This window comes from Vipera ursinii (genome assembly GCF_947247035.1).
Source record: "Vipera ursinii genome assembly, chromosome: 2".
Taxonomy (NCBI): domain Eukaryota; kingdom Metazoa; phylum Chordata; class Lepidosauria; order Squamata; family Viperidae; genus Vipera; species Vipera ursinii.
This window is the reverse complement of record NC_139513.1, coordinates 170,460,423-170,478,941: the sequence shown is the minus strand read 5'-3', so window position 1 is coordinate 170,478,941 and position 18,519 is coordinate 170,460,423. Positions and strand designations below refer to the sequence as shown.

The 18,519-nt window shown below is 38.5% G+C and overlaps 1 protein-coding gene and 1 long non-coding RNA gene across 4 annotated transcripts in view; one reads left to right on the top strand and one right to left on the bottom strand.

The window, feature by feature from the left end:
* Positions 1-11,602, bottom strand: part of LOC310636712 — a 77,584-nt gene extending 65,982 nt beyond the window's left edge. For both annotated transcript variants that reach the window (XR_014491769.1, XR_014491770.1), the window contains exons 1-2: positions 11,210-11,602; positions 9,965-10,276 (exon numbers count right to left, since the gene is read on the bottom strand). This is a non-coding gene — a long non-coding RNA (uncharacterized lncRNA). The remainder of the gene's footprint in view (positions 1-9,964; positions 10,277-11,209) is intronic.
* The window catches only part of WNK3 (WNK lysine deficient protein kinase 3), a 94,239-nt gene that overhangs the window by 3,178 nt on the left and 72,542 nt on the right, over positions 1-18,519 (top strand). Inside the window, exon 2 of one of the 2 annotated variants that reach the window (XM_083356718.1) lies at positions 2,769-3,421. In XM_083356718.1, coding sequence (XP_083212844.1) covers positions 2,900-3,421 — 522 coding nt within the window. In that variant the 5' untranslated portion in view covers positions 2,769-2,899. Of the gene's footprint in view, positions 1-2,682; positions 3,422-18,519 lie in introns of those variants that run through there. The other variant, XM_083356719.1, reaches the window with a different exon arrangement.

The following is an 18,519-nucleotide window of genomic DNA, read 5'->3' as shown; positions in this document are numbered from 1 at the left end:
GATAATGTCTCACCCCCTTCCTATGCACATTTGGTTCCCTCTCCATCCTGGTTAGTTTTATTTTACTTGGAATTGTATTGTTTTAATGCTTATAGTGCATTTTAATTGAATGTCTCTTAGAGTCATCTCCTGCGAGATAGATGGCATACTAGTTTAATAAACAAACAAATTGCCACAAGACTCTGTTGGAGTACACAAGGCTCAGGATGGATTAATTTTATCTCATTAATTTTGTCCCCTTTCATGTGCAAGAATGACACTAAAATGTCATTGGGACTTTCTCACGTATGTATCCATAACGCTGAGTATTTTCTAGCAGGCTTTGTACACAGAACCAATTCAGAAATTAATTGATTCAATTAGTCAATTGCCTCTAAAGGAATTGCTGGAAGGTAGTTGTGTAGCAGGGGACGCGGTGGCTCAGTGGGTTAGGACGCTGAGCTTGTCGATCGGAAGGTCGGCAGTTTGGCGGGTCGAATCCCGAGTGCCGCGTAACAGAGTGAGCGCCTGTTACTCGTCCCAGCTTCTGCCAACCTAGCAGTTCGAAAGCACGTAAAAATGCAAGTAGAAAAATAGGGACCACTACGGTGGGAAGGTAACAGCGTTCCGTGCGCCTTTGGCGTCTAGTCATGCTGGCCACATGACCACGGAGACGTCCTCGGACAAGCGCTGGCTCTTCGGCTTTGAAACGGAGATGAGCACCGGCCCCTAGAGTCGGAAACGACTAGCACGCATGTGCGGGGGAACCTTTACCTTTTAGTTGTGTAGCATTTTCTCTGCAGCTGTAGGGTAGGTAGGCAGTTCCTGGTCTCATTTTGCTTCCTGGCTCATGAGATGTTTCTTTGCTTCCCAGACTATAGATATCACGATGCTTTGTTGCTGTTCCCCCATTAGTTTCAGGCCACTTAGCAGAGAGGCTTTGCTGCACTCCAACAGAGTGGCAGCTGGGTTTGGGGTGGGGGTGGTTTGTTTCTTGCCATAAAAATGAAACTTAGCAAAGGAGGAAGAAGAAGGGGGATGGAGCACTTTGCTATTTTTAGTGTTTCCTCATTGGCTAGTTAGAGGAGTACTGGCTCAAGAATAGGTGAAAACATTTGCTGAGTCCACCACAAAATTTTTGAAAATACTGCTAATAGTTGGTGGGATGGTGAAACTGGCAATTTTGTGGAGGAGGCTTCTGTTTTTTTCCACAGAAAAAAAAGGCAGAAGTAAACCTAAGCATAGCTTGCCATGCAAATAATACCATCTCAGTGGAATAATCTTCTGTTGCTTTATATCCAAGGAATAACTATGTCAAATATTCTCTTTATTGAACAATTTTTACATGTAGTGATATAGGATATCTTAATTTCCCCCCCCCCAATACTAAGTACAATATTTACACATCTTTATTCTCCTTTACAACATATACTACACTGTTTTTTTTTCTTTTAACTCACTCAGATGCTGCATACGCCTATTTAATTCTAAAATACCGCCACAAGTTTAACTGAAGAACTGCAGCATCTTGGTTTTCTCATATCTGTTCTTTTTCTTGCTCTTTTTAAAATTAACATCTCAAGGCATCTATGGTATTAAAAACTTGACACAGTAACATGGATTTGGTTTGTTTTATGAAAACATTACAGACATTAATTGATTTAACTGAAATGTGTACCATAGTAAAAGATTTTGGCTTATGCATTGATGCTGAATAGTTAAGTCTTTGCTGAAGCACTTGGCTTTCAGCATTTGTAAATAAACGTGACATGTGAGTATAAATATCTAGAGGGATTTGAATAGATTCCATTAACTCCATTTGCTTGAAGATGTGGTGTTACAGAGGCTGGCTGATTAAATGAACTTCCATTGAGGCATGGATTTTTCTTTTTTTACATTTGAAAGTTTGCTTTTAAAAAACACCTCAGCCTCAAACCACATAAAAAATCTCAAGCACTTTGGACAGTGCTCCGTCATAATAAAGCATACTAGCAGGAAATACCAGTTTATCTGGATTTAATTATTAAGCATCCACAATGCACATTCAAAACATAAGAATGAAAATGCCTCTTTCATTTAATTTATGAGCGATTGTGGCCAGAGCAAACACAAAGGGAGTACTTTCTGAAAAAATGGCTGCTAAGTAATTTCTGTTTTTTCAAGCAATATAGATAGAAGCAGTACTGTATAATTAGGATTTTTAGTCATTAGACTGTACTATACGTTGATCCCTTATTGTTATGTGACTTTAACCAATCAGTGTCACATTTTGTGTGTGTTCATTTTCCTTTTTTCTGCGATAGGAAACTTTGTATGGAGAAATAATTCAAATTACAGGGTTCTTGGAAACCTGAAAGAGGGAATCTTGCTAAGCATACAATTTGCAATGTAATACAGATAAAGTAGGAGACAACAAAGTGTGTTAAGTTCCTAAGCATGCATTAAACTCTTGACAATGAATTCATTGGGTGAATTAACTAACAATTGCTGAATTTAAGAAGTTGGAAAGGGAGGAAATATGTAGGTCAACAAACTCGATTCATATGTCAAACCACTAAGGGATTTGTTTACAGTAACATCATAAACTCTTGAAGCCAATAATCTAATGTGATCTATATTGTGCATAATTGAACTTACGGGCTCAGCGGTAAAAATGTCTTTAAACAAAAAGCTAGGTTTCTGTTGCTGGGATAAAGAAGGTAGACTAATTAACTGAAGACTGCAGTTTTGGTGCCTGCTTCATATTTCACCTTTTAAAATGAACTCCCCCCCCTTCCTTCTTGTTACAGGTTGCTATGGGAATCTTATGATAATCTGAGAGGAAGTAAGTCCTGATAATATTGCAGTTATTCATAATGTGCCTGGAGTGAAGAGGAAGGGAAACACTTCATATATCTAAGTGCCAAGGCTCTGCTGTGTCATGGCTACAGACTCTGGTGAATCAGCCAGCACAGAGGAATCAGAGAAACCTGATGGAGTTTCTTTGGAATGTATGAATCCTTCTGTTGATGCTACTTTGACCATGGAGGCCAGGACCAAAGAAGGTGTTAGCACACCTGCCTCTGGGGTAACTATAGAAAGAAAAAGGTTTTTCCGAAAGAGTGTGGAGATAGTGGAGGATGAAAAGGACTTGGAACTTACTCCACGGAATGAGCAAGAACAATTTATCTTGGGCGATCAGAGAATGATCCATCTTTCTGCTACTACACTTGTGGCCGAGCAAGAAGCCAGAAATGAGCAAAACTCAAAGGTGATTATGGAAGCCGCGAAGGAAAGGATGAAGAAGGAGATAGAAGAGGAGGCAGAGATGAAGGCTGTGGCTACATCACCTGGTGGAAGATTTCTGAAATTTGACATTGAGTTGGGAAGAGGAGCCTTCAAAACTGTCTTCAAGGGTCTGGACACAGAAACCTGGGTAGAAGTTGCTTGGTGTGAACTGCAGGTTAGTGTGGATGAGCTCCATTAGTCAGTGAGCTAATTGAATGCTCTGATTTAGCCATTGAGAGATATGTAGATGAGCCAAACTTTATGGTTGCCTTGATCATATTATAGAAGATATGTCATGGCTCCTAATATAATATCTACCAGATTTTTGTATTATTAGAAAAGTAGGACTTTTTTTTAAAAAAAGTTGTTATGGTTGCACGTAAGTATGGTGGCAATTTCAATTAATGCCTAAAAGGCACAGAGAATTTTTAATTTGGGGGGGTGAAGTCCTGATCTCTCAACCCGTTCTCTTAGCTATTTCACATTTTCATACTTCTTATTTCATACACTGGGAAAACATCCAAAGTGAGCAAATCCCGCCCTCCCCCCTGAGAACAAAGTCCTAGTGGGATTTCTACAGCAACTAACATTTCAATTATGTATACTCATGAACATTTTGAACAGTTTTATTTACGAGTGATTTACGAGATTGCAGTTTATTGTAGTTTAAGACAATTAAAAAACATCAAATGATTGAATTCATTTTCCAGTTTAGGAACTCTCCTAAGTTGAAATTCTTTCATACAAACTTTGATACTGTATTTCTTTTTTCGTAATTTCACAAATCAAGTGAATTAATTGAATGTAGTTGTTTTTTTTAAAAAAGAAATTAAGTTCCCAAATGATTTAAGCATGGGTTTGCAACATGTAAATTCAAGTTTGTTAATAATGCAGTATAATGTGCAAATCTGGATTTCTGATTCGTTAGTAATCCATTATTTAGTGGTTGACTAGAATCTGTAACCAAGGGGGTTGTGAGTGGTCTCTTCCTGGCTTCTACCCAATAGAAAAAGGTAGAAGAAATAGCCATAACATGACAATACTCCTATAATATCTTGCTGGTGATTTTACCAGTGCAACCACAATATGAAGCATTAGGAATTTTGGGTATTTATCCTCAACAGCCTAAGTATGTATCAGACCAATATTTGCTTGCAGTTAAGAAAATTAAAAAAAAAACAAAAAGTATTTTAAATTTAGAAGTTGGGCCTGCTTGGTTTTGTCAGTCAATTTAACAGTTGAAGGAACAGCTGGTCACCTGTTAATGCTGTGTTGGCAGTTTCTATCAAAGGGTATAGTATCCTTCTTCAGGAAAAGACAAAGTGGGAAAGTGTTGAACTATAGATGGGGGAAAAACCATGAGGCTTGAGTGCTTGTGGTTAGGGTTAAGGCAGAAGAATATGGTTAAAGATAAGTCTGACCTACATAAGCATAACACTTAACCTGAATGAAATATCTTATATTGCACATGCTGTAATCATAAGAAAATGCAAGGGAATGGGCTATAATAATGCTGTGGATGAGTTTATGTTTGAAGTTTTTATCAGTAGGGGCTTGCGGATTTTTCTGCCTCTTCCCCTCTACCTGTCCTTCTCTGTCTGAATTCTTATTTGGTCCCAAGCTTTCCTCCTAGTACATCTAATAACTTTTCCAACCTTTCTGTCCCTTTGGCCATCTTATAAGCAGGTTACTAAATGTTGGGTTCATGCAAATAGTTACATGACTGTTATCTGAGAACTGAAGAAATACTGGCGTAATGAAGAAAGGCTATTTATTTGGAAAAATGCCATTATTTCTTTAGGTTTTGCACTATTTCCTGATCCTTTCATTTTTCCACTGCAAAAGGAAAACTGCAAAAGGTCATTTGCATTTAAGCTTGCCTTACGTTCTGTTTGTTTCAGATAGTATTCCTATGATTTGTAGGAGAACTTGATGCCAGGAAAAAAAATGTTCCTGTGTCCTTAAAAGTTTTGTCTAAAAAAATGTTCAAGATGTAAGGATGAGAAGAACTCAACAGTAGTTGATGATACAAAAATACTGTTTCTTTGCACCTTGCTATTCTCCCCATCTGTGCTGGCAAAATATTATGGAGGATAAAGAGGCAGACAGAATTTTTTTGAATGGTGTAGTATTAGAATGTGATTAGATATTTTAATGCTTGATACGTCTGCTGTTAGCTGCTGTTAGCTGCAATACTTTAAAAAAAACCTACAGCTTTAAAGCTAGTTGCTTGTGTTCAAAACTTGAGAATTTCTTGGAAGCAACTGACCAGCCACTTCTTTATTTCCTGGCGATATATATTCATGCTTTATTTAAATGCTAACTCATTGCTTGTGTTTTATTTCTGTTTTTGTTTTCATCATAGAAAATTGACTTGAGCAGCTGTGATTTAAAAAAACAACAGTATGTACTTGTTTTTCCCTATATACCTATCAGTGGGTGGTGGAATAACTATCTTATGCTTCATAATTGGTTTAATTTCTTCCACAGCTAATTCAGCCTAACTTTGTCAGAATTTTCCATGCAATGTTTCTAAACATCAGAGCTTATATTATGCTGCCTCATCACTTACAATGCTCAGACTTACACTCTTGTCACATTATCAGTTACAGTGCTCATTGATTGAACAGTGTAATCAATATTCTTAGTTGCACCGAGATGTTAAAGAAGCTATTTAGCAAGGCTGTTTATCTGAAGGATCTTATATATGACTTCAGGTTAGAATTTTAGTTACTGAGTTACTAAAACCAACTTAAGATTTTTTTTCTAGAAGTAAGTTCTCTAGAAAGAAATTAAATTGACTTTAGGTGAGCATGCCAGGTGTATTTTTGTCTGTGTATTTTTATCTATTTTATTGTTGTAATATAGGATATTCAGTCGTGGAGCTGGGAGGCACATTTCGAATGATATGAGCACTCTGACAAAGACACATTTAGAATTTATTGGACTTCATTATGTTTGTATAGAAAAGGACTGTCAAAAACAGCATTTTGTTGGTGATATAATAAAGATAATGCTTCTTTTAAAAGATGTATTTCTACGTATTATCCTTTACTGTGGCTAAAGAATTGATATTACAACATTAGAAAGATAAACATATGGCTCAGTTTACTCAGTAGATTGAAGACGTGATTGCATTACCACATAAGAGCTGATTGCCTATAGACATAGATTTTGTATAGATTGTACAGGGGTAGGCAGCCTTGTCTCTTTTATGATTCGTGGACTTCAACTTCCAGAAAATATATACATAGTAAATCTTACTGACAAAGAGTTAAAGGGAGACTAGTATAGCTATTTCGAGCTACTTAGCTCTCATCAGCTAGCCATACCCTTCTGAAAGGCAGATTACTCTGTCCCATATTTGGCTAGACCGGGTGCTCTGTCAGACACTTTGTGTGTGTGTGTGTGTGTGTGTGTGTGTGTGTGTGTGTGTGTGTGTGTGTGTGTTTTAAAATATATATGCACTTGAATAATACTTGCATTAGCCAAGCATATATAGAGTTTTGCATCTATTGTTATAATCACATATTGTAACAATTACTTAATTTTTAAATAATTTTATTAAAATTTAGAGATACAAAAATAAAAAACATCTCCTCTCTTATCTGTAAACAAATTCTTTAAAACTTCTTCATTCACCTCTAATTAGCCAATGTCTATTAAGAGTTACCAGAAATAACATATATATATTTTAAGTTCAATCAAGTAAACCAACTTCATACTCCTTTCCTTACTTTTAACACCAGCTTATCACTTTCTATGAAAATAGGACAAAAGATCCCCTCTTCCCATATTTCATCTCTTACCTTAAACAAATCTTTAAAGCCTCATCATTCAGTTCTTGTGAGCAAAAATCCATTAAGAGTTTCCACATACATCATATATTTTAACCTTGGTTAAATATATCAACTTTGTATTCTTTCACTTTGCTTTTAACAATCTTCCTCTTTAATCTCTTTAAATAGTGTCGCAGAATTTAATTTCTTTTCATTTGTTTTCTCCAAAGTACCTTCAAAACTTTTAACATGTCTCTTTTGTAAATCCAAAATAAGAAAGTTATCAAAATCACTTTTCTGGATTGTTATTTGTATGTCTCTCTTAATTAAAATATCAGCCAGTTTCATTTTAAATCTAGTGTAACATCTTTTTCCATATCATTCCTGTAATCTGTCATTTTTAAATCCCTATTCAAATAGCCTCAGTCTGCTTTGTCCAGTATAACCTGTTTCTCTTCTATAATCTCTTTTAATTCCATTTTTATAATTGCAGACAATTTTAAGAATTAATTTCTGAGTGCATTGTTCCCAAATATCCTTGAATTCTTCCAGCATTAAAAGTATTTTGCTCCGTTCTGTATTAGTGAGTCTCTTCTCCTTTAATTATAATCTTTATTTCTGTCTAACTCCCTCTAGTGTCCAACCTTCCTGTTATCATATTTTATCTAATCAACAGCATTTTCCCATGGGAAGGGTTCAATTTCAAATTCTACATTTTAAAAAAAATAACAGAATTCTAAAAACTCACAGGAAGGATTCTTGTACAGGCAGTCTTCAAATTAAGAATGTATGATTTAAGGACAACTCTTAAATACAAATTACTTAAAATGGCAGCCATTCCTTTCTTGAGTTGATGAATCACTGAAGCCACGCAGTGCTTTCAGGAACTGTTTTTAATGCACAGCCACTCTTACCATTCAGCGTTGCTCTTTGAGTTAGATGGACAGTCTCTAAAATAAATGTGCTGCAGCTTTTAAAAAGGCAAATGCTACCCTAGGATGCTTTTCTATCTTTCAGCATAAGATAGTTCACATGTACTAGTTAGCCTTGCTGCTACATTTTGTACCCATTAAAACTTCTGAACGCTGATTAAGAATCCACAGCAGTGATCAAATAGGATGTAATTAAATAAAGCATGGATAACTTTTGCTAGATTTGTCCTATTTAGGAACAGTTGCCAGTGGTATGTTAGATATAACTATGCAAAAGCATCCTTGTAATTAAGTTCCTGTATCAGTCACGATCAAAGAGCACTTCCAGGTGATAATCCTGTGCTTTCAAGGAAATGCAGTCTGTTCTAAAACAGGCTGAAACACAGTTCCAGAGTTAGCTGATTGCTTTCCAACACCTCGCTTGTCTGGATTTTATTTCAACCTGTTCACCCCGTGTAGCCCAATGCTGAACTTGGGTATCATCAATGGAATTAACTGTTTTCTTGGCAGGGAGCAGTACAACTAAATCAGTACCTAAATTAAAAGCTCTGAATAAGCTTTCTCAGCTGCTTTATGCGGAAATTGAACAACTTAAGGGATAAGAGGCAACTCTAGCATTTGATAGGACTGTGGCTTGTATGCCAAACAGTTGTCTTCCAGCACCATTTTCTGGACATAACCTGACAAGAGAGACCACAGCCGCATTGTCCAAAATTTAAACTTTCCAGGAAGATTGTTATATTATTATACTGTAGTCACTGATACTGACACGGGTTAAAAATCCAGAGCCATACTTTGTGTATACAGCTGATGATAGAGGAATTCAGACGTTAATTTATTTGCCCAGCAGTTTCATAATTCAGTCAAATACGGGAAGGCTGATTCAACCGCCCTTTTGGAAGAGGCCATTTCTTGAGGAGGACCATAGGCCTGGTCCTCAATCGATCAGACATTGTAAGAGTAGCTATTTTACATTAGTGCAGGGTATCTCTTGCAGAGTTCCATATTTGTACGGTAAAGCTGCCAAATAGTTTTATTGATTTACATGCAATATATGGTTTTTAATATCCCTGATCTATCTAGGCTTCTGACTTCAAATATAGAAATTGTGATTTTTTTAAAAAAGAAAACTATTTTCCCCAGGTAAAAGAAGCCCATTAAACTCACCTTGGTTAATCTCATCATTGGGATCTCGAATACTAGGTGATAGGCTTCACTGGCTGATGTTACTGTACACATTTCCCAGATTTTATTCAATCATTGGGTTGTGTTTTATCATGGAGTTAGTTGATTGGTTGGAAAAATAGTCAGGCTAGCATATCATTTCTTGTGGACAAAGGTTATTCGATGTGCTTACAGGATGGTTAATTTTCTTGTAGATGTGAAACACCTTTTTTTAAACATCTCAGGAGGTGATGTTGTGATACCAGAAAAATAGGATGGGACCTAAGGTTTTGCCTTTCTTGAAGTGGCGAAATAAGTTTTTTATTTAGGCTAAAATTAGTAACGGATAGAGGGAGATATGTTCTTGAGTATGTAAAAAATAAAGCAACTATGATATATCCAGTATGCACATTATCTATCATATAGCTTGAAATTGCTTCTTTTATTATTTAATTAAATATTTGTACCTTGGGAAAAAGCCTTATGTTTATTACAGAGTCATATTGAAGTAAAAAAAGGGACACGGTGGCTCAGTGGGTTAGGACGCTGAGCTTGTCGATCAGAAGATCGGCAGTTTGGCAGGTCGAATCCCGAGTGCCGTGTAACAGAGTGAGCGCCTGTTACTCGTCCCAGCTTCTGCCGACCTAGCAGTTCGAAAGCACGTAAAAATAGGGACCACTCCAGTGGGAAGGTAACAGCGTTCCGTGCGCCTTTGGCGTCTAGTCATGCCGGCCACTTGACCACGGAGACGTCCTCGGACAAGCGCTGGGTCTTCGGCTTTGAAACGGAGATGAGCACCAGCCCCTAGAGTTGGAAACGACTAGCATGCATGTGCGGGGGAACCTTTACCTTTACCTTTACCTATTGAAGTCAATGTTCTCCTAGCATGCATGCAAAAAAAAAATACATGTATGCATGCAAGTACAAAATGTACATAAACGAAGAACACATCTGATATTCTGCCCCTGTTCCTGAATGCCATCAGCATTAAAGCAGGACAGTATATTAAAACAGTTCTTTGGTGTTCTACTTTAGCATATCTGTTACTTTTATCCCCCAAAGGGAATAAACTCCCTGTTGGTTAGAAAGTAAGCCAAAAATGTTGCACAGGAACAGCACGAATATGTAGTCTCTTGAGGGCTTTGATTGGTGGCACTAAATTGGGAAAAAATAAGAGTCAATTATGGTGCAGCTTTGCACTTGATCACTTATCCTTGTCAAATCATACTAGGCAGGTAATTTGTCATATCTATTGCTAAATTTAGTCTAGTCATGCCGGCCACATGACCACGGAGACGTCCTCGGACAAGCGCTGGCTCTTCGGCTTTGAAACAAAGATGAGCACCGGCCCCTAGAGTTGGAAACGACTAGCACGCATGTGCGGGGGAACCTTTACCTTTACCTATTGCTAAATTTACTCTGATATTAGGAGGGGATAGGTAGGTCAGTGGACAGGTAAGTATTGTTTCAGGTTCTTCATTTCTGAATGATGGGGTGTTTTATACGATTAATTTTCTATAGAAGAAAGCATTCTAGAATATAAGGGCAAAAGATTAGCCACCCCAACAGAGAGAAATAGAAATTTATAATGGTAAAGAACTGTTTGATGATTGCAGTACTGTTTTGCTTATTACTTTTATCTATTCAGTCGCTTTGTCCAAGTGACATACTCTTGACACCAAACCTCATTGGAAAGAAAGTTGTCTCAGTAGTAGTAGACACATTGTGGAAAGGTAATTTAATGGAATGAGGTGGGAAATTTTACTCAGCCATTTTTATATGAGATTGAAAGAAATATATAATATATTCATCTACCACCAATATTTATAGTTTTGTTTTTAGCTGTCTTTTGTATCAATCTGTCTGTTGACAAAAGTACATAACACAGACCCATTTCATAATGGAAAGAATACAAGAGGACAAACAAAGACAATTCTAATGTAAATATCATTAACTGTTCAGGTTCTCGGAGAAGTTAGTGACTCTAATGAAAGGAAGAACTAATAATTAAATAATTTTTCAAAGTGGAACAAGTTGGTTTCCTACTTTGGACTATGGATAGGTTCTCTCTAAAGAAATTAGACCTACCTTGCTGTAGTAGTTCCTCTTTTCCCCAGTCAGATGGACAAGCTTATTAGATGAATAGGAAACAAAGTACACATTTCCAGCTGCTAACAATTCCCATAGCAGGACTCAGAATTTCTCGGAGTAGAGTAGATTAGGTTTTCCACCTCCAAAGATCCTTGCAAAAATTTCTGAATTGCTGGGATACAGAGAATAGCAATAGCACTTAGACTTATATACCACTTCATAGTGCTTTACAGCCCTCTCTAAGCGGTTTACAGAGTCAGCATATTGCCCCCAACAATCAGCAGCTTTGCTCAGGATAAGTAAATGGAAGGGGAATTAAGCTCGTCTTCCCTCCCAGTGAATTGCCTTGGACTGCTGTGAAATATGGAAGCCTCCTACCTTCATATTTCCTTTCACTGACTCAACAATTAATAAGCATGCTCATTGGAAAGATTTTAAAGGATCGTGTGTAGAAATGGGTGGATTTATACAGAGCCTGTTTAACAAACCAGAGTCAAAATGGTTTAGTCCCCATTGTCATGAAAAACAAGATCAAATGCAAGGCCCAGTACACAAATTCTCAACAATTTTGCAGCCTAACGGAATAGAACCATTAGACCAGGGGTCGGCAACCTCGGCTCTTTTATGACTCGTGGACTTCAACTCCCAGAATTCCTGAGCCAGCTATGCTGGCTCAGGAATTCTGGGAGTTGAAGTCCACGAGTCATAAAAGAGCCGAGGTTGCCGACCCCTGCATTAGACCGATATATTGAGACTATGCCAAGGAAGGCGATTCATTTTCATTTATTCTCAGCTATGTCAGCAAAGGCAGGAAACAGACTTAGTTTTTAGTAGGGCTGTCAAAAAATATGTTACAGATTTTTTTCTCAAGTGACATGGCAAAAAAGAGCACATAATTCACAGTCTATTCATATGTCTAAATATTTACCAGCTCAAAAATTATGAATAAAAATCTGTAGATTGGGACAACACATACAAGTGGGAAAAAAAAATCTACAAAACATTTACACAATGACTGAATGAACTAATTAGTGAACATACAACATGCTCTGATCAAACATAAATGGTTTTGTAGATTCCAGTTCAATTTTGTTCCATAGTGTCCTTGCATATTTTCTCACGTGTCAGACTCTGAAGGATTAGTTTTAATTTCCTGGAGAAAGAAATGAAAATGCTGCACTTCAGAATAATGCAGACCTCTACTCGACTTAGTGGGTGGTGTAGCTTCCAGTGGAGGTAATCTTAGGGAATGCAATGTAACTATTGTCTCTACAAGGCTCTTTGCAGTAAACAAACTATACACCCATGTAAACATCCCTACAGTAATAATGACAGGGAACTAGCTTGAAGATCTATCTTTAGAAGCTGAACTTGTGAGCTTTTATTTACCACAATCTGGAATACTGCTTTATAATGGTAATATATTCATTTCTTCTGTGCTGATTTGATGATTATATGTTGTCACTAAGCTTTCGTGAAAACAAATGTCGTAGGCTGACTTACAAACATGAAAGTCACTGGAAAGAACACAGTGAACCTGCTAGAACTTTCCATGATCCATCCAAGCACTGAAATATTCATTCTGATTCTTCCTTAGGATTCTGCCCCATCCCCCCACCCCCATCCCAAAAGGAATGGGCTTTCACAATGTGATTATTTCAGGAAATTTGTATTATTTCTTCAGGTTTTTTATGACTTTTGTGCAATGAATATGGGACATTAAAAGATTTGTTGCCCTTGAATTGAACTGATTATATGATCATGACATGACTTGTTAAAATGGAACAACAAAAGAAGAACTATAAATAATGGAGTTGGGGAATAAATGAAAACCGTGATTAGGTGTAAAATAGACATAGTACAATTAAATCAAATTTCTTAACCCTCCGAAATCTAAGCCACAACAAACACGGTAAATAATAATAATAATAATAATAATAATAATAATAATAATAATAATAATAATAATAATAATAAATAATAATAATAATAATAATAATAATAATAATAATAATAATAATAATAATAAGTTGGAAGGGACCTTGGAGGTCATCTAGTCCAACCCCCTGCTCAGGCAGGAAACCCTATACCATTTCAGACAAATGGCTGTCCAGTCTCTTCTTAAAAACCTCCAGTGTTGGAGCATTCACCACCTTTGGAGGCAGGTTGTTCCACTGGTTAATTGTTCTAACTTTCAGGAAGTTTCTCCTTAGTTCTAGGTTGCTTCTCTCCTTGACTAGTTTCCATCCGTTGCTTCTTGTCCTGCTTTCAGGTGCTTTGGAGAATAGCTTGACTCCCTCTTCTTTGTGGCAGCCCCTGAGATATTGGAACACTGCTATCATGTCACCCCTCACCCTTCTCTTCATTAAACTACACATACCCAATTCCAGCAACCGTTCCCTATATGTTTTAGCCTCCAGCCCCCTAATCATCTTGGTTGCTCTTCTCTGTACCCTTTCTAGAGTCTCGACATCTTTTTTACATCATGGTGACCAAAACTGATGCAGTATTCCAGGTGTGGCCTTACCAAGGCATTGTAAAGTGGTATTAGTAGTTCACGTGATCTTGATTCTATCCCTCTGTTAATGCAGCCTAGCACTGTGTTGGCTTTTTTGGCAGCTGCAGCACACTGCTGGCTCATATTTAAGTGATGGTCTACTAGGACTCCGAGATCCCTCTCACAGTTACTACTATTGAGTAAGGTACCACCTATACTATACCTATGCATTTGATTTTTCCTGCCTAAATGTAGAACCTTACTTTTTTCACCATTGAATTTCATTTTGTTAGATAGTGCCCAGTGTTCGAGTCTGTCCAGATCCTTCTGTATCTTAAGCCTATCTTCTGGAGTATTGGCTATTCCTGCCAGCTTGGTGTCGTCTGCAAATTTGATGAGTTCCCCATCTATCCCCTCATCCAAATCATTAATGAAGATATTGAAGAGCACTGGGCCCAGAACAGAGCCCTGGGGCACCCCACTACACACTTCCCCCCATGTAGATGCAGTTCCATTGAGGACCACACGCTGAGTACGGCCTGTCAGCCAGCTACAAATCCATCTGGTGGTGATGCTATCTAACCCACATTTTTCTATCTTATCAAGTAGTAGGTTGTGATCTACTTTGTCAAACGCCTTACTGAAGTCCAAGTAAATTATATCTACAGCGTTCCTCTGGTCCACTAATTTTGTCACTTGGTCAAAGAATGTAATAAGATTTGTCTGGCATGATCTGTTTTTGACAAACCCATGTTGACTTTTAGTGATGACTTTGTTTGCATCAAGGTGTTTTTGTGCCTTTGTAGAATAATTTCTATTTGCTTATGATATCAACAGAAAAACAAACCAGACTTCCTAATCTGCATGTCATGATTTAAAAAACATCATTGGGGTTGTGTTGGGTTGTTAACTGTGCCATTAGCAGAAGAAACCAAGTGAAATTGATTGAACTGTATGCACTGGCATGTTGCTTATTCCCAAGTGAACCAGAAATCTTGCTTATCATTGTGTGCAAAGAAGGCCAAAATTAGGGTTTCACAAAATGAGGTGCACAGTATTTTAACCACAATATGGTTGAAATGGATAATTAGCTTCATTTATCTGACTAAATCCCTGATTATTTAGAATGATTAAAAATTGCATTCGTGACAAAATTAATTAAAGGTCTTTTTCTTTTCGTGTTCTTCTGTAATGGTTTTAAAACATACATGAAATAACTAAGACTAATAACTAATTAATAGAATATTTTCAAGAACTCTGTAAGAAAAACAATGCTATTGTGTCATAATAAGGTCATAACTATAAAAAATAAGGGGTATACAAAATATTACTCAAAAGTTGGATTATATGAATCAACTGTATTCTTCAGTGTTTCTATTATGTCTTCATTGGCCTTGTCATATTTTATTGTTATAAAGGATTTAAGTATTTGCTGTTCTGGCTTATACCAACCTAGCTATCAGCTCATCAGCATGCCATTTAGATGACTGTTTATTTTGGCTTAATAAAGGGTAAGTGATTATATTGGAGATCAGATGATCTGCAAAGAGGAAACAGAAACTAGTCAAGGAAATTGGCTTCATTGGTAGGTGAAAAGCATTTAAATGAAAACAATTCATTGTATTTTAAAGCTATTGGGAAATTTTGACTTTACAATAGTAGTTGCAAGAAATGACTCAAAAATTTATGTGGTAAAAGTCTGATACAATTTTACTGTCAACCTTATAGCAGCATGTCAACACTTGTGTTTATTAAATATATTTAAGAAGTATCACACTCTTCCTTTGTTTCCGAGAAGTTTAAAATTGTAAATCAGGCAGTCCTTGATTTACAACCAGTTAATTTAGGGTAAAGTGGGCTTTTTTTGTCTCATTTGGAGCATCAGTTTGCTTCTTTTACTGAACTGATCACTGACATCAGACATTAATCAGGACATGGGTGGTCTTGTCAATGTTATATGGGACGAGTTTGACCCTGTGACCCCAAAAGAAGTGGACAGAATTATGAGGAAGCTGAGCTCCACCACTTGTTTATTAGATCCGTGCCCTTCTTGGCTGGTTTATTCAGCTCGAGAGGGAATACGAAGCTGGCTCCAGGCGGTGATATCTGCCTCCCTGAGTGAGGGTTGTTTCCCCTCCGTCTTGAAAGAAGCGGTGGTGAGACCCCTCCTCAAGAAACCTACCTTGGACCCAACTATATTAAACAACTTTCGTCCGGTCTCCAACCTTCGCTTTCTTGCTAAGGTTGTTGAGAGTGTGGTGGCGCATCAGCTCCCTTCGGTTCTGGAGGAAACTGACTATCTGGACCCGTACCAATCGGGTTTCAGGCCCGGACACAGCACAGAGACGGCATTGGTCGCACTGATAAATGATCTCTGGAGAGCTCGGGACAGAGGCTGTTCCTCTGTCCTAGTCCTTCTAGATCTCTCAGCGGCTTTTGATACGATTGACCATGGTATCTTGCTGCAGCGTCTCAAGGGATTGCGAGTGGGAGGCACGGTTCTTCAGTGGTTCTCCTATCTCATGGGACGTTCGCAGTCGGTATTAACAGGAGGGCAGAGGTCGACCTTGAGGCCTCTCACTTGTGGAGTCCCTCAGGGATCGGTCCTCTCGCCTCTCCTATTCAACATCTACATGAAACCGCTAGGTGAGATCATTCATGGTTTTGGAGTCGGGTATCACCAGTATGCTGATGATACCCAGCTTTTTATTTCGACCCCAAACCACCTCAGTGATGCCCTCGATGTGATGTCCCGTTGCCTGGAAGCATTTCGGATCTGGATGGGGAGGAACAGGCTTCAACTCAACCCTGACAAGACTGAGTGGCTGTACGTACCGGCATCTCGGGATATTCAGAATATTCCATCTCTTTCTATGGGGGGTGAGTTATTACCCCCCGTAGATCGGGCTCGCAACTTGGGAGTCCTCCTAGATTCAAAGCTTTCCTTGGAAGACCACATAATAGCTGTGACTAGGGGAGCCTTTGCCCAGGTTCGCCTGGTGTGCCAATTACGGCCCTATCTAGACCGGGATGCCCTGCGTACGGTCACTCATGCACTCGTGACCTCTCGTTTAGACTACTGCAATGCTCTCTACATGGGGCTGCCCTTGAGGACCACTCGGAGGCTCCAACTGGTACAGAATGCAGCCGCGAGAGTTGTGTTGGGAGTCTCCCGATACTCCCATGTTACACCTCTACTCCGTGAGCTGCATTGGCTCCCAGTTGTCCTCCGAGTAAGATTCAAGGTGCTGGTAATGGTTTTCAAAGCCCTACATGGAATGGGTCCGGAGTACCTTAGGAATCACCTGCTGCCAGCATCAACTTCCCTCCGTCCAGTGCGCTGCCACAGAGAGGGCCTCCTAAGGGTTCCGCCGTTCGGAGAATGCCGTCTGGTGGCTCCCAGAGGGAGGGCGTTCTCTGTGGGCGCGCCTGACCTATGGAACCGTTTGCCGGTTGAGCTCCGGATGGTTCCCGAACTTCGCTCCTTCCGACACGACCTAAAAACCTATCTGTTTGAGCAATCCGGTCTGGTCTGACGGGTTCTGTTGTAATTATTGTTTTAAGGTAACTTATCTTCTACATTAATGTTTTGAATATCTGTATTTGTGCATTGGATATTTATGTCACTGTTCACCGCCCTGAGTCCTTAGGGAAAAGGGTGGTATACAAATCAAATCAAATCAAATCAAATCAAATCAAATCAATCAATCAATCAATCGATCAATCAATAAATAAATAAATAAATAAATAAATAAATAATACTTACAAATGTGAAATCACATCAAATGTTTTGTGTTTATAGCTTGGCCATAAACTAACTCAGTGCATTTTTAATTTTCATGCTATTTCTTGGGCTCATCTCCTAAAGTGGTGGCACAGTGATTAAAATGCAGTACTGCAGGCTAACTCTGCCCATAATCTGGAGTTTGATACTGACAGGCTCAAGGTTGACTCAGTCTTCCATCCTTCCAGGGTCAGTTGTTGGGGGGCAATATGCTCACATTGTAAACTGCCCAGAGAGTGCTGTAAAGCAGGGGTCCCCAAACCCTTGGCCATTGCCCACTACTGGGCCCACCACTTGCGCAAATGGAGCTATGCGCACGCTTTCCCACTGCTCACGCAAAACCATCCTCTCCCCTATCCCCCCTCCCCTGCACTGGTCTACAAAGCCAGAAAGGTTGGGGAATTCTGCTGTAAAGCACTATTGGGTGGTATATAAGTCTTAAGTGCTATGGCTAACGTTATTGCTAAGACCACATAGATACTGGTGGTCAACTTATTTGTAAGCATCTCTGTTCTTCCAAGCCATTGTGGGGCAAGTAGAAAATTGCAGACACTGGAAAAGATAGACAGACATCCACATATTTTAGCAAAACATTTTAAGGGAGAATAATATCAGTTGCTGTATAGAGGCTGTGGGAAATTGAATTGGTTCTCTCGTTTGACTTTAGGAAGATATTTAAAATAGCAACATCACTTGAGGATACAAGAAACAGGACCACACATACACCTAAAGCAGAGATATCATCTGGGAACAAAGATCTTGGGTTCTCATGCCAAAGAAGTTGCCTTCTAATTATCTTGAAAAATCTCTGTGTAGTACTTCAGCTCTTGTTTATATAGATGAAAGATAAAACTACTCGAGGCATGTTTCTTCTTTGTTTTGATGAAAACAGGTTTGACTGTTTCCTGAATTTTGCAGCTTGAAGAAAGGGGAGTTGAGTGGAACAAGCAGTTCTTGGCTGATATGTTTCTAGTGATTTTCCCTGCAGCAGATGCTTTGTCTATAAGATTACCAGTGTGAGACCTA